Here is a 13918-nt window from a genome sequence, read left to right as displayed (position 1 = left end):
CCTACACCCAGGGATGGCAGTGCCCACAGGTGTTGCAGTGCCTGTGGGTGACAGCTGGGCAGGCACAGCAGCCATGGGACAGGCTTTGGGGATGCAGCCGAGCAGGCGCTGGACTCAGGGCCGGAGCGGCGCTGGGAACGTTGCCTTTTTAGGTGCTGGAGCACAGCGCGTCTCTGCTCGTGGCCAGCCCCGTGCCGAGCCCAGCACCCACGGTAGGAGGCAGAACAGGACCTGCCCCACTCTGGGACATGTGGAGTTCCTCTGCTCCACTCTGATCCAAAAAAACCACTTTTCATCCAAAACAGATCCAGGGATGCTGGTTTTCTCCCCCTTCCCCAATTCCAACCTCTGCAACCTCTGGGCCAATGGCTCAAACCCCTGGGAGCCAGGAGCAGCCCTTATTTGGGTTGAAATCAAGGCTATTTTGGTGCTGCAGATTCAATTGAAACCAGCCGGAGCCCGAGGCCCCGCAGTTACCCCATGCATCGCCTTCCTGACTCAGTTCCCCTGCACTGGGGCTGCCGGCCTGACAAGTGACATGCCACCAGGAGCCCTGGGGCTGTCACCCTCCTTGACCCCACTGCTGGAACACCAGGGTGGAATCCATCCCGGTTGGGTCTATCACCACGGGGCGGCTGCACAGGATCCCTCCGCCTTCCCTTACATGGTGCCCTCGAGTTCGCTGCGGTGCCAGGGGCTGGGGACTTTTTCCGTGAGGGTGTTTATGGGGCCGGCGCTCAGAGGTGTTTGTTGGAAACAGCAGCAAGGAGGTGCTGGAAAGGCAATGGTGCTGAGGCGCGAGGCAGGGAGCACGTCCCCAGTGTGAGCTTAACCAGCCACCCACATGTCATCGGAGTGGCTGGCTTGTGCAACGTGGTGACTCTGTGTGCGGTGTTGGAAATCATTGCTGTCCCCAGGGGAAAGATGCTGCTGGGGTCCCCGTGCAGAGCAGAACTCTAGTTACGGGGTGACTGCAATGGGATGTTTGGAGGTTCACCCCACAGCAAGCCTGCAGGAGCTCCTGGTGGTAGGAGGAGAACATCCCCTGCCTCATAAACCACTGGTACCTCTTGCACAACACAGCCACGAGGATGGGGTGCTGCCCAGCCCATGGCCTCTACTCTGCTGTGGGAGTGCCTGACATGGGCGCAGCCAGGCTACAGGGTCAGGCACATGGTGAGGCTGGCGGAAGCTGGAAGGGGATGCTTAGGGGGAAGCCTGGGAGCAGCAAGACCTCTGTGCTCCGGCGTCCGCCCGGCTCCTGACTCACCCCATCTGCCGCCAAAGCTCTCCTGGGGCTGCTGACACGTCCAACCCTCAGCAAATGGGGGGAACCCGCAAAGCTGCCATGCCGGTGTGCTGCCCCCAGTCCTGGGACCCTGTGCAGATAGCTCAATGCTTTGCCCAACGCAGGGTGGGGCTGGCAGGGGGAGCACAGCTGGAAGTGTGCCATCCTCCTGCCTGGGACTTGTTGCATAAACAGGAGATTAGCGGGAGCTATGAGGGACGCGTGGTGCAGAGCTGGGCTTGGCCACAGGAGCACGTGGTGGGACCAAGGAGTGGCATGGAGAGGGTGACTGTGTGCATCAGTCACTTTCGGTGCCACCACTGAGCCACCCAGCCTTGTGCTTGGGGAGGTGATGCACAGCTGGGACGTGAGGTGACGCATGGCACTGAGTGCAAGGAGACAGCTGGGGTGACGCAGAATCTCCACTCAGCTGCCTCCGGTGTCACCCCAGCACCGTCCTGTGGGACAGTGATCAAGTCACTGAGTCACTGAGTCACTGTCCTCTTTGGCATCTTCCTGCCCACTGCCAAGCTGTTGATGGGCTCTGCATCTCTGGGTACAGGGACTCCCCACTGCAGTCTCAGTGTGGGGCTTTGCTCATCCGTGCAGTGCATGCCAGGTTTCGATGATCCTGGCACTGCAAGGGTCAGCACCGGCCCGGATATCGGACGGCTTGGGGATGTTTATCAGAGCTCCTGGGGAAGGGAAAAACAAAAACCACCACCCAAAGGAAGGGATATGCGTCAGCGATGGGCTCGGGCGACCCACCGGCAGCCGGACGGGATGAGGGCCAGCACTCACCCAGCCCTGTAAGCAGCAGCGCTGCACCCTCAGTGCCTGCAGCCTGGCTGGGGGGAACCCCCGCAATCTCCCAGCCCACCCCATGCTGAGCCAGACTGCTCCCTCCAAGGAGGTTTGTGAGGCGCTGGGGAGAGCCCTGCGGGGATGCTGCAGCTGCAGCAGGACCTGGAGGAGGAGGAGGGAGAGGAAGGCTCTGGGAGGGAGGTGTGTGCCGATGGCCATGCAGGATATGGGGACAGGGCTGTGGCATCCTGAGGGTGTGAAGTTGTGCAGGTGCGGCAGTTGGAGATGGTTGGATGTAGAGAGCTCAGTGGTGCTCTGCGCGCAACCCCGTACGAGACGTTAGAGAGTCTACACGGGCTGTGTTGGAAGCTTGGGCTGTGTGCATTTTGCTGCCCAGCCTTCACCTGGGAGGAGATGGCTGGGCCCTTGTGAGGACCTTTGGGGGGGGCCTGCGACTTGGGGGGCGTGGGGGGCTGAGGGTGGGCAGCCGCCCCGCTATGCCTCGTTCCTCACATTCCTGGGCAGGGCTGCCGGGTGGAGGGGTCGTGGCGGCGCGAGCTGTGCGGCAGGAATGCAAACACCGGAACGGGGAAAAGAAAGGCGGCTGTGTCTGCTGCGGTCGGGCAGAACTGTCCAGGGGTTGCGTGGGACCCCCCACCTTTCTATGGGGGACACAGGGGATGGCGGTGGCCCTATCACCTGCGTGGTCTGCAGCTTCTCTCTCCATCTTCCTGGGGTGCTCCTGTGTGCCTGCATCAGGAGCTCAGTGTCACAAGGAAGGGCTAACCCCATATTAGACATCACAGAATTAGGACAGGGAGGTTCCACCCCAGCCACCTCACTTTTGTCCATTCTGCAGCTGAAAACCTCCAGGTGCAGAAGGCAGAGGCTGGGTGGGGAATGTCCTACCTACCCTCAGTGTCCCACAGTTGGGGTTCTGCCCCATCCCCGGCCTCAGGAACTGGGGGGCTGGGCTGCGGGGGGACCCTATGCGAGCATCCCTAGGGGGATGTGGGGTGCAGCACGGCCCTGTGCCGGCCCCGTCCATGGCCACTTTGCTGCTGGAGAACATTCCAGGGAGGCTGGCGTGGGGCCAGCACCGCGGGGCAGGGAAAGGGGCCTTTTATGGAAGCGTTTCTGCATTAGAATAAAATCATAATAATAATGCGCAGGGGAAGGGAGCGGGAGGAGAAGGAGGAGGAGGAACCCCTGAACAAAACACAGAGGCGGAATGGGAACGCTCTGGCAGCTGGAGGCTCTCCACCGCGGGGATGGGGCAGGATACAGCTCTTGGGAGTGGGGTGTTTGGGGGCAAAATCCCCATTTTGTGCTCCACTGCCAGGGAGATGCTGAGCAGGGTGTGAGAGGTATATTGCTGAGCATGTCAGTGCCTGGCACGGGGTGACTTGTAAGGGGTCCCAATCTGAGAATATTTTTGGGATGGAGGGGACGAGATGCTCCAAGTTGCATTCTCCCACCACCACTGCCATCCTTAGGCCCCCACCAGCCTGCAGTGCTGTTCCTGTGTCCCTGCGGGCACCACCAACCCAGCACTGCCTTTCCCTTTGCAGCACGCTGCTGCTGGGGTGCACGCAAAACCCAAGGTTAATTGGCAGTAATTGCCTCTGGTAATTAAGGTAACAATAGCCGAGCTGTTCAGCTGGCGTCTGCAGAAATACTCAGAGAAGGCTGGGCTGGGTTTTGTGCCAGGTGCTCCTGGCATCAACCTTACAGTGCCCACCTGGGTCTGAAAATGATCATCTGGAGTTGTCCACCTGGGTCTGAGATTGCCCACCCAGGGTTGGGGCATGCTCAGCTCTGTGCTCTGAGCAGGGGATTGTTGCACCTTTCCTGTACCTGGTGCTGCAGGGACTAATAGGTGCCTCTCTCTGCTCCCTTGCAGGCTGCTACTCCCTGCTCCCCTGCTGTCAACTATGAGCTGGTAAGTGATGACTTTGTGGCAAGCTGTCTCTCCTTGGGCTGTTAGAAGGACAGCAGTGGGATGTGACCATTCCAGGCTCTGGTGTCCCTCCTCCTGGCTTGGAGCAAGGTGGTTTTTTGCACGCCCGGAGATAGCTGTAGCAGATGTGTCTTTGGCTATGGGCTCCCAAAGTCAAGTGTGAACATCCCCAGCTATTGTCACCCCCTGCTTTTTGTCCCTGCGGGGGATTTTTAGTGAGCAGCCAGATGTGCGTGGGTCTGGAGAGCTGGGGTGACAGGAGCCCTTCCCACAGGACATGGGAAGCACGGGGTGTGGTGGCAGGATAGGGTTGTAGCAGTGGCATGGTGCTGGGTGCTGCATTGTGTGACCCCAGCTGGGCACAGTGGGTGCTTGTCTCAGCTCCTGCCAGCTCATGAGGGCAGCACATGAGCCCCACCATGGTTATCTGCCCTGGGCTTAATCTCTGCCTGCACTGCCACAGGCACTTATCGCTGGCAAAAATGTGTTGGCTTTGAGCTGGGACCGTTACTGTGGCTTTGGGAGGAAATTGAAAGGGTTTTGCCCTCTTGCCTGTGGAGCAACTGTAGCAGGAGGACACAGCCTGGTCCTGGCTTCCCCTTTGTCTCCTGGTCCCAGGGCTGAGATCCCCCTGTGTGCCACCTGACTGGCTATCCTTAGGCAATGACTCTGTCCCCTGCCCCTATACGTGGGGTCAAGAGACCCTCCCCCAGACCACAGTCCCTTCTCAGAGCTCTCCAGAGGCTGCCAGTGACATCTCACTGAAATCATTCTTCCCTGAGCACCCCCTGCTTGGGACCCTGGCCATCCCACTGTGGCACTGTGTTTATGTTGGGGAGCAGTGTCTGGAGGTAGGGCTCTGCTGTTGTTTACCCACTGCACCACAGCCCTGGTTTTGGAGCACAGCTGAAGCTGGGGGCTGCTTTTCTTGAAAATGACCTCCTGCTGCAGATGGGATGGGGATGGGATGGGAGTAGGGTGGTGCCATGGGGGATGCAGGGGTGAAACAGGAGGGCAGTGGCCGCCAGTGGGGCTGTGCGTTGCCCTGGTGCTGTACTTGGGTTTCGAGGGATTCCTGGCTTTTAGGAAGAACAGACACGTGGAGGAAAGGAAGGAAGCGGCATCATGGAACATTTCCTAAGAAGGGCCAGAAATAGACGGGGGAACTTATGACCGCAGCCACCCCTCTGCACGTGTGCATGTGCCTCTCAACCTCTCTCTCCTTCTCTTTCTCTCCTTTTTCTCACTCTCACCCCTGCCACAGCCGTCCCCAGGGCAGAGCATCACCAAGCAGGTGGACACCCCGGTAAGTGCCATGTGCTGGCAGAGGCTGCTTTTCACCTTGAGACCTTACTGGGGTTTACTTGTGCCTATCCCACAGCCAAAAGCCTGCTCCTTATCCCATGACCCCCCTTTGCTGCTGGACCCCCATTCCAGGGCCATGCTGATGCCTAAGGTGATGGGCAGAGGCAGTAGCAGAGCCCAGCAGAGGCCTTGGAGTGGAGGCTTTTGCTGCAAAGCCGGCTTTCCTGTCCATAGAGCTAGGGATCCGCTTTTTAATCTGTGGACATGAGATTGCTAAGACAGTGTAGACAAATGCCCTGCCAAAGTCAACGCAGACGGCTTCCCCCTGCTCACCCGCCTCCGCATGCACCAGGGCTGGAAATGTCCAGTGAGGAGTCAGGAACCCCCTTTGTTGCTTTGTTTCTCTTGGGGAATTTGTCAGTGTTTCTGCATCCTTCCCTGTGGCTGAGGTCACCGTGCCAGCGGCTGGAGGCAGGAAGGACCTATGGCTTTTGGATGATGCCAAGAGCATGGGGAGCTGAGGTGATACAGGGTGGGAGGCAGGTTTGGATGGGGATCTGAGGCCCTCCCCCCTCCACAGGGGGTCTCTGCAGCATCTCTTCCAGCCTTTGGGGTTGGTGGCACCTCCTGCAGCCCCGTGGTGCTCTACTGGTTATTGAGGTTTGGATTTCCTAGGAGTCGGAATGCACCACCCGTGCTAGATGAGTCTTTAAAGGACTCCTCCTTATTAGTAGGAGATCCTAAAACTAATGAGGTGTGAGTGTATTTTCCCTTAGTGGTTTTTTTTGGAAACCTTGCTTTGTTTTTTGGCTGAGGTCACAAAGTCACCCAACAAACTGACTGCAGATGAAATTCTTGAGGCTGGAGAACATGCATAAATAGAAGTTTCCTGCTTGGAGAGCTCAAACATTTCCTCCCAGCTTTTGGCTTGGCCAAATCAAACGGCAGTGCCTGGCCTCATGAGCCTCCTGTGGGCTGCAGACCTGCCCTGTCCTGTGGCCAGGTGTTATGGGGCTGCCATCGTGCTGTTCCCAAGTTTGTGTGCACCGGGGGCTGCTTGTGTCTGTGTAGGGGCATGGTGCCACTGGGATGCTCATTGGATGCGATTTGGTGACAGTGTGTCAGGGATGGATGCTCCAAGCATCACTGCACTTGGTGACCTGTGGCTGCTGTGGCTCCAGAGCCATGGCAGTAACTTGCTTTTCCTCTCTTGTTCTTTAGGACGCCACGAGGTCCCCCAGAGGCGGGCAGGCACACCGCAAAACAGCCAGGTAGAGCCCAACATCTTCACCATGGGGTTGGGGACCTGCAGGCAGTGGTACTGGGAGCAGAGGAAAGCCTTAGGGTGGCCCTATACCTGCATTCCCAAGCATCTCAGCCCGTGTTGCTTTACCCAGATGACTGTGGTGGTGGGCAGGGTCATCATGTCCCCTCCTTGGTGCCTTATCCTGATGGAAGTCTCCTTCCTTGCTCAGGAGCATGAGTGTGACAGCAGCCATGGAGAGCAGCTGTGAGCTGGACCTGGTGTACATCACGGAGCGCATCATTGCTGTCTCCTACCCCAGCACAGCTGAGGAGCAGAGCTTTCGCAGCAACCTCCGCGAGGTGGCCCACATGCTGAAGTCCAAGCATGGGGACAACTACGTGGTGAGAGGACCTGACAGCCTGAGTATGGGGCTGGGATGCTGTTAGGGAATGGGTGCCACATCCTCACCTCTGGTCAGTCTTCACCCTGATGCGCTGAGCTGGAGAGTGAGAATCTTTGCACTGACACAAATGGTGTTTTTCTGTTGTTGGAGGTTTCCAGCCCCTTTTGGACCCATGGGAATTTTTGGCCATGGTAGTGCCCTGTGGCAGGGCATTACTGGGGTTAATGTGTTTGGGGAAGTGGGTTTTTGGGGAGGTTTGAGGATGAAGAAGAGGTTGGGGTGGCATTAGAAAATAAGACATCTCCTCACACTTTCTTTCCTCTTTCCCAAAGCTTTTCAATCTGTCAGAGCGCAGACATGACATCAGCAAACTTCACCCCAAGGTGGGTCACAGCAGGGAGCAGGGGGTTTTGAGGCTGGGGCAGGGCAGCGGGAACAGCTTCCCAGTGCAACCTCCCAGGGCAGGAACAGCTTCCCAGTGCAACCCTCCTGCCTCACCAAGCAGCTGGAGGAGCAGGGAAAGGAAAGCCCAGAAAAGAGCATCAGGACTTCCCCCACCAGCCCAAGTTGGCATCTCTTGGAGTGCTGCCTTGTTTCCCCTGGAGAACCATCTTCGTCCCTGGGAATGTGGGGTCTCCTGAGCAGCTGAGATGGGTGTTGGGGAGCTAGGATATGGGGACCTAACATTCCCAAGCTCAGGACAGGGTCTTGGCAGCAGGAGAGCTGGTGGAGAGCCTGGAAGAGCTTAACTGTGCACTGCAGAGGCAGAAGTGATGTGGTTTTGACTCTTGATTGTTCCCCTACCTCCTATTCCTTGCCCAGGTGCTGGATTTTGGATGGCCTGACCTGCACACGCCGGCACTGGAGAAGATCTGCAGCATTTGCAAAGCTATGGACACGTGGCTGAACGCGGCGGCTCACAATGTGGTGGTGCTGCACAACAAGGTGGGCTGGACCCCAAAGGGGGGCTGCAGGGATTGAGCTGAGCAAGCTGAGAGGTGTAGGGAACCTGATGTTTGGCGGCTCATTGTGCAGATTGGGGTGTGTGTTGTAAGATTTGGGAGTGTGGGGTGCTGATGGGCACTGTCAACCCTATGATATCCTTTCTGTTACCTGCAGGGGAACCGAGGCCGCCTGGGGGTAGTGGTGGCTGCCTACATGCACTACAGCAATATCTCAGCCAGGTGAGAGCAATGGCACAGTCTCAGAGCTTCCTTACCTCCTGCTCAGCACTGCACTGATTTCCTTCTCCTATGTAACCCTTTGTCCCCGCAGTGCTGACCAGGCTCTGGACAGGTTTGCCATGAAGCGCTTCTATGAGGACAAGGTGGTGCCGGTGGGACAGCCCTCCCAGAAGAGGTGTGTTCTGGCATGTGGCCTTGGGTTTGTCCCACGGTTGGGGCTGTGGGACCTGTCCCTGAGTTGCCTGTCCACCCTTCCAGGTACATCCACTACTTCAGTGGGCTCCTCTCTGGCAGCATCAAGATGAACAACAAACCCCTCTTCCTGCACCACGTCATCATGCACGGCATCCCCAACTTTGAATCGAAAGGCGGTAGGTGCCCCTGAGCCTTTGCTCCTTGTTCTCCAAGGGGGTTACTTTTCACAGTATCCTGAGCAATCTGAATGCTTTCTATCCTTCTCCTCACTAGAACTGTTCTCTTCTCTTTAGTAGGGTGCTACCATGCAGGAATGCGCTCTGGGGTTGCTCCCCCTTAGGGCTGGATACTGATCAGCAATAAAGGCTTTTCTGATGGCTTATTGGAGAATGGCACCAGACTGGGTTTTGGGCAGGGGAGGCAGTACCTACTGGATGCTGGTGCCTGCTGGGGCTGAGGAGATGCCATACTCAGAGCCCATTAGGCTCCATCTCACTTCCACTGCTAGCCCCACGTGTGTCCTATAGGACCCAGTTGGGCTCTGGGGGCTCCCATACTGCTCTCAGCCCTGTGCAGTCAGGAGCATCCCTTTCTGCCCATCCCAGATGTTGCCCGCTGCTGGAGGCCTCACCAGTGCGGGCTGGCTGGGGTGGGAGTGGCTGTTTGCCTTGGCTCTGTCCCTGTTTGGATTTCTACCCCGTGACTAATCCCTGCCCCTCCACCCTGCCGGCTGAAAACGTGCCTTCTCTCCCTCATTGATGTCTTCCAGGTTGTCGGCCCTTCCTGAAGATCTACCAGGCCATGCAGCCTGTCTACACATCAGGGATCTAGTAACTATCTCTGCATGTTTGACAGCATGCTCCCCTTTCTGTCCAGCTGGGGAGGTGGCTTGCAGCTTGGAGGGGGGATGGAGATATTTCAGGGCCATATCTCTAGTGATCCCAGTGCTTCTTGATTCCCGCCAGTTGGGAAAAAAAGGGACTCCCTACTTCCTTGGAGGGAGGAACTGGCCATACTGGGCTGTACTGGCCTGGCCCAATCTGCTGGAGGGCTGTAGTGACTCTGAGCATCAGCAGAGGGAGCCTGGAGCTGTGCAGAGCCTGGGGCTGGGGACACCTCACCGTTCCCTGGGGGCAGAGGCGGTTCTCCTGCAGCTGGCCAGAGACATGCTCCTCCTGCCAGGGCTGATCCCTTCTGGGTAAAGCCCATCTCTGTGCTGCAGCATGATGTGAGGCACTTCTCTAATAATGGTTCTCCCTCCCTATAGGAATCCTGTAGGGCTGATGCCCTGCCAGCACCCTGCTGGAGGGCGCTTGGGTACAGAGCATATTGCAAGGTGGCTGTGAAGAGCATCTTCCTCAGAGCCTGCAGAATAGTCTCCCTCTCTTCCTCCCCCAGAATAGTTTTCCACTTTTTAACCTCTGCACTACTTATCCCAATACCATTTTGCTGATGCTACCACATGGAGCTGGGTTGTGTCCCCGTTCCCAGCCCCAGGGCCCCTGGGAGCAGTCAAAGAAGCTAATTTCTCCAGCTGCCTGGATGCTCTGCTGGGGCCGCATCCCATATGGATCCCCCGGCTCCTGGCCCCACACCCAGCCTTCAGATGGGCCCCTTTAAGGGGAACAGAGCCCATTGCCTTTGGGGTATTCCCATCCCACCCCCCTGAACCAGGAACTCCTATCCCCGCCATCCATCTATCCCCGTTAGCTGAGATTTACTGCCACCCCAGCCTCGCCTTTCAGCTTTTAATAGACTGTTTATGGGACACCAGTAATAAACTCCAGGTTTATCTTGCCTGTGAAATCCAACTCCCTTCTTCCCGCATCCCCTGTGCTTGTCCCCTACCGCTGAGCGCTGACGCCAGTGCTCACAGGAAGCTCCCTGCTGCATGGTGGGGCTGCAGGCAAGAAAACTGAGGCAAGGGGAGCCCTGTGCTTTGAGCCCCTGACTGGGGGGATTGGGTGGAAGGGGGCTGGTGGGGGCTCATGTCCTCACACTGTCCTTCTCCACAGCAATGTGCAAGGGGACAGCCAGACGGGCATCTGCATCACCATCGAGCCGGGGCTGCTGCTCAAAGGCGATATCTTGGTAAGGAGCTCACCCCATCCCACAAGGGGAGCTGGGGATCAGTGGTCCTCATGCCCTAAGGTCATGCTGGCAGCCTGGAGGCTCATTTAATCCCTGCTATCCCACAGCTCAAGTGCTACCACAAGAAGTTCCGCAGCCCGACCCGTGATGTGATTTTCCGCGTGCAGTTCCACACTTGCGCTGTGCACGACTTGGACATTGTCTTTGGCAAGGAGGACCTGGATGAAGCATTCAGAGGTAACTGCGCTGTCTGATGCAGCCTCCCCCTCTTTTCTCCCAATTTTCCACTCCTGCAGCTCCGGTTCTGCTCTCACTGCCTGGGAACAATTAGGGTATGCAGCCCCCACAGACCAGAATGACCATCCCCCATCTGCCAGGCTGCGTGAGACTGGGCTTTCCTGCTGATCTAGGGAAAGGGCTTGGTGGTGGGCAGCCCTTTTCCCATTCCTGACCGTGGTGGAGATGAACCAGGGCCATCCTGCTCTGTATGATGGGTGTGGTGCCAAGTGGGGACAGATGACAGCATCATCCCAAATCTGGATATCGTTGCCTGAAGGATGATGCTTGAGCTGGTTGAGGCTGTCAGCTGGCTGGGTGGTGAGGTACTGGAACAGATTGCCTGGACAAGTTTTGAATGCCCCATCTTGGAGGCTAGGTTGGATGGAGCCCTGGGCAACCTGATCTAGTGGCTGGCAGCCAGCCTATGGCAGGGGGGTTGGAAGTGGATGATCTTTAAGGTCCCCTCCAACATAAACCATTCTGCAGGGCAGGTGCCCTGTACTTTGTGCAGGTCTGTTATGCTTGTCTGTGTGCTGTTGGAAGGACAGATGGTGATATCCCTTTGCTCTGCTCTCTTCCTGCCAGATGAACGCTTCCCTGAATATGGAAAGGTGGAGTTTGTGTTCTCCTATGGCCCTGAGAAGATCCAAGGTAAGGCTAGCTCAACCCGCAAGGAGGATCTACGTCCCCAAAAGTACAGCCCTAGGGCAATCCTTCCCATAGGACTATAGAATCTTTAAGGTTGGAAAAGATCTGTAAGATCAGCCAGTCGAACTGCCCACCTACCACTAATGTTGCCTGCTAATTGTGTCACTTGGTACCATGTCTACCCTTTTGTTGAACACCTCCAGGGATGGTGCTCCACCACCTCCCTGGGTAGCCTGTTCCAATGCCCAACCACTCTTTCTGATAAGAAATTCTTCCCAATATCTAATCTGAACCTCCTCTGGCACCATTAGAGGCCATTCCCTCTGGACCTATTGCTAGTTACCTTGGAAAAGAGGCTGACCATCCACCTCTCTGTCCCAAGGCAACTCGCCCACAACCCTCCTACCTTATCTCCCCTTTTTCCATTCCCTGTGCCATCTCTTGGCCCCATCCCTCATGTGCCAGCTCTGTTTTCACTCCAGTGGACTGTCCTTTGTCCTCCCAGGCATGGAGCACCTAGAGAATGGCCCCAGCGTCTCAGTGGACTACAACACATCCGACCCGCTCATCCGCTGGGACTCCTACGAGAACTTCAACATCCAGCGTGAGGACAGTGCCGAGGGGGCCTGGGCTGAGCCAACACTGCCGGGGAAACATCTGGAGAAAGGTCAGAGCCGCAGGTGGCCAGCAAGGCTACGGGATGTCACCATACCTTGGGGAACGATGGTGCTGCTTTTTGTGGGGAGCGAGGCCAGGTTTCTGCCTCCACAGCCCTATTCCCTCCCTCGCTAGGTCTGGCTGCAGCAGGCTGGCATGGTGGCTGTAGGGCTGGGGCTGCCGGTGTCTGAGGCAGCAGTGCGAGGGGGTCCTTGTTTATGGTTGTTCTTGCCTTATTTGGTCAGAGAATTGCACACCAACATTTTTGGCACACCAGGCGCAAGCAAGCGGTGGTGGCGGGGCGGGGGGGTGGAGGTTGGCATGGGGGGGGGGGAGGGGGAGATGACACGGGACCAGCACCGGGGTGGGATCAACCGCCACACTGCTGCTTTGCCACTGCTGCTCCCTGACGTCTGGTGAAGGCTCCTGGAGGAGGTGGCAGCCTGGAGGTCAGGATTGGCTACAAACCGGTGGGTTCCCCTTCTCGCTCTCACTCTGTTTGGGGTCCATGCTGGGAGCAAAGAGGCTGCTGGGCTGGGGGGTGACCCCATGGTGGATAGCAGGGGGTCCACCAGGGATGGTGCCTGTTCTGGTGCTTGCCACCTGTCTGCTAATCCTCATGGATGTGGGGGGGAAACTGAGGTGCAGCGAGGTCCTTGGTTGATTGAGCAAATATCCTCATTTCGCTCTCTGGCCCGGCTGGGCTGTTTCACAACCCGCTCTGCTGGCTTTATCTATGTCCTCGCCTGGCCTAGGCTGCTCTGTGGTTATCAGTGAGAGCGGGGTGCACTGGGACCCCCCCATTTCCATCCCACTGCATGTCATTGGTTCCTACATAGTTGCTTGCAGCTCCGCCTGCCCTCCTGTCTCCTCCTCAAAGAGGCTTTGGGGTTGTTCTGACTCTGTAATGAGTTCCCTCCATACTTACAGCAGCTGAGAAAGCTGAGGGAGGGGATGGCTGTTATTGGAGTTCAGGTCTCCCCTGTTCAAGGTGGGTGAAGGATGTTCTGCCCTTCCTGGTGGGGCCAAACTGGGTCCAGGGAACAGCCGGAGCACTGTGGGTTTTGCAGCTTATTGGAGAGTTGCTGCAGAGAGATTTTTGGGGTACTGCACACTGGCAATGTAGATGGGGAGTGATTATTGACTGGTTTGGTTTGGCTGAGATCATTGCCAGTGGAGAGGAGTGCTGGGGTTGGCACAGAGATAGGGGGTTATCTCCACGACTTGGATGTGTGGCTGTGGTAGGTCAGAGCAGGGGGACAGAGGTTTCTGCTATGCTGGGGCAGCATGAAGTTGTGCCAAATGGCCATGTGTGTTCCTGACTCAGTGGGTTCCATTACCACTGTCCCTTGGACCCGCTTACCCCACTGAACCTGGTATCCATCCCTGCCTTCCCCTGTACAAGCCCTGTCTCCACTGCTGGAATGGGGACTGCTGAGGCTGGGCCAAGCCCAACATCTGTATGGGGCTTGCTAAATCCTCACCTGAGTAATGCTGCTGGCCCCTGGCTTGGCTGTGCTCATGTGCCTATGCTACGCTCCCACCGTGTCTGTGTCTGGGATGGCACAGTGAGGGTGTGAGAAGGCATGTTTATAGGGGGTGCCAGCAACTTGCATCAGCCCTGGCTGAAAAACATCCTGGGGTGATGCTGGTGCCCTCCTGCCTCCCCATCCCATTCAGGGAACAGTTTGGGCATCAGTCCTGTACCTTTCCATGATCACAAAGTCCCTGGATTGGGTCAGTGCCATGGATTTGTCCCCACCACGGGGTCAGTGCCACAGGTTTGTCTATATGATAGGGTGGTATCTTGCTGGGCTCCTGCCTTGGGCCCGCTTGGACAGCTAGGGCATACGGGGCA

General features: G+C 57.3%; 1 protein-coding gene across 14 annotated transcripts in view; it reads left to right on the top strand.

The window, feature by feature from the left end:
- TNS1 (tensin 1) overlaps positions 1-13918 on the top strand; it is a 46857-nt gene that overhangs the window by 6960 nt on the left and 25979 nt on the right. For 10 of the 14 annotated variants that reach the window (XM_042877839.1, XM_042877843.1, XM_042877842.1 and 7 more), the window contains 14 exons: positions 3996-4034; positions 5317-5358; positions 6579-6628; positions 6833-7004; positions 7339-7389; positions 7829-7951; positions 8126-8190; positions 8282-8365; positions 8449-8561; positions 9155-9215; positions 10401-10476; positions 10584-10713; positions 11341-11406; positions 11909-12070. In XM_042877839.1, coding sequence (XP_042733773.1) covers positions 3996-4034; positions 5317-5358; positions 6579-6628; positions 6833-7004; positions 7339-7389; positions 7829-7951; positions 8126-8190; positions 8282-8365; positions 8449-8561; positions 9155-9215; positions 10401-10476; positions 10584-10713; positions 11341-11406; positions 11909-12070 — 1234 coding nt within the window. Of the gene's footprint in view, positions 1-2092; positions 2202-3995; positions 4035-5316; positions 5359-6578; positions 6629-6832; positions 7005-7338; positions 7390-7828; positions 7952-8125; positions 8191-8281; positions 8366-8448; positions 8562-9154; positions 9216-10400; positions 10477-10583; positions 10714-11340; positions 11407-11908; positions 12071-13918 lie in introns of those variants that run through there. The other 4 variants (XM_042877844.1, XM_042877847.1, XM_042877848.1 and 1 more) reach the window with 4 other exon arrangements.

Source organism: Lagopus leucura, unplaced genomic scaffold, assembly GCF_019238085.1.
Source record: "Lagopus leucura isolate 7727_CA_CO unplaced genomic scaffold, USGS_WTPT01 Super-Scaffold_100019, whole genome shotgun sequence".
In the NCBI taxonomy this organism is placed as follows: domain Eukaryota; kingdom Metazoa; phylum Chordata; class Aves; order Galliformes; family Phasianidae; genus Lagopus; species Lagopus leucura.
This window is presented reverse-complemented; position numbering and strand designations above follow the sequence as displayed.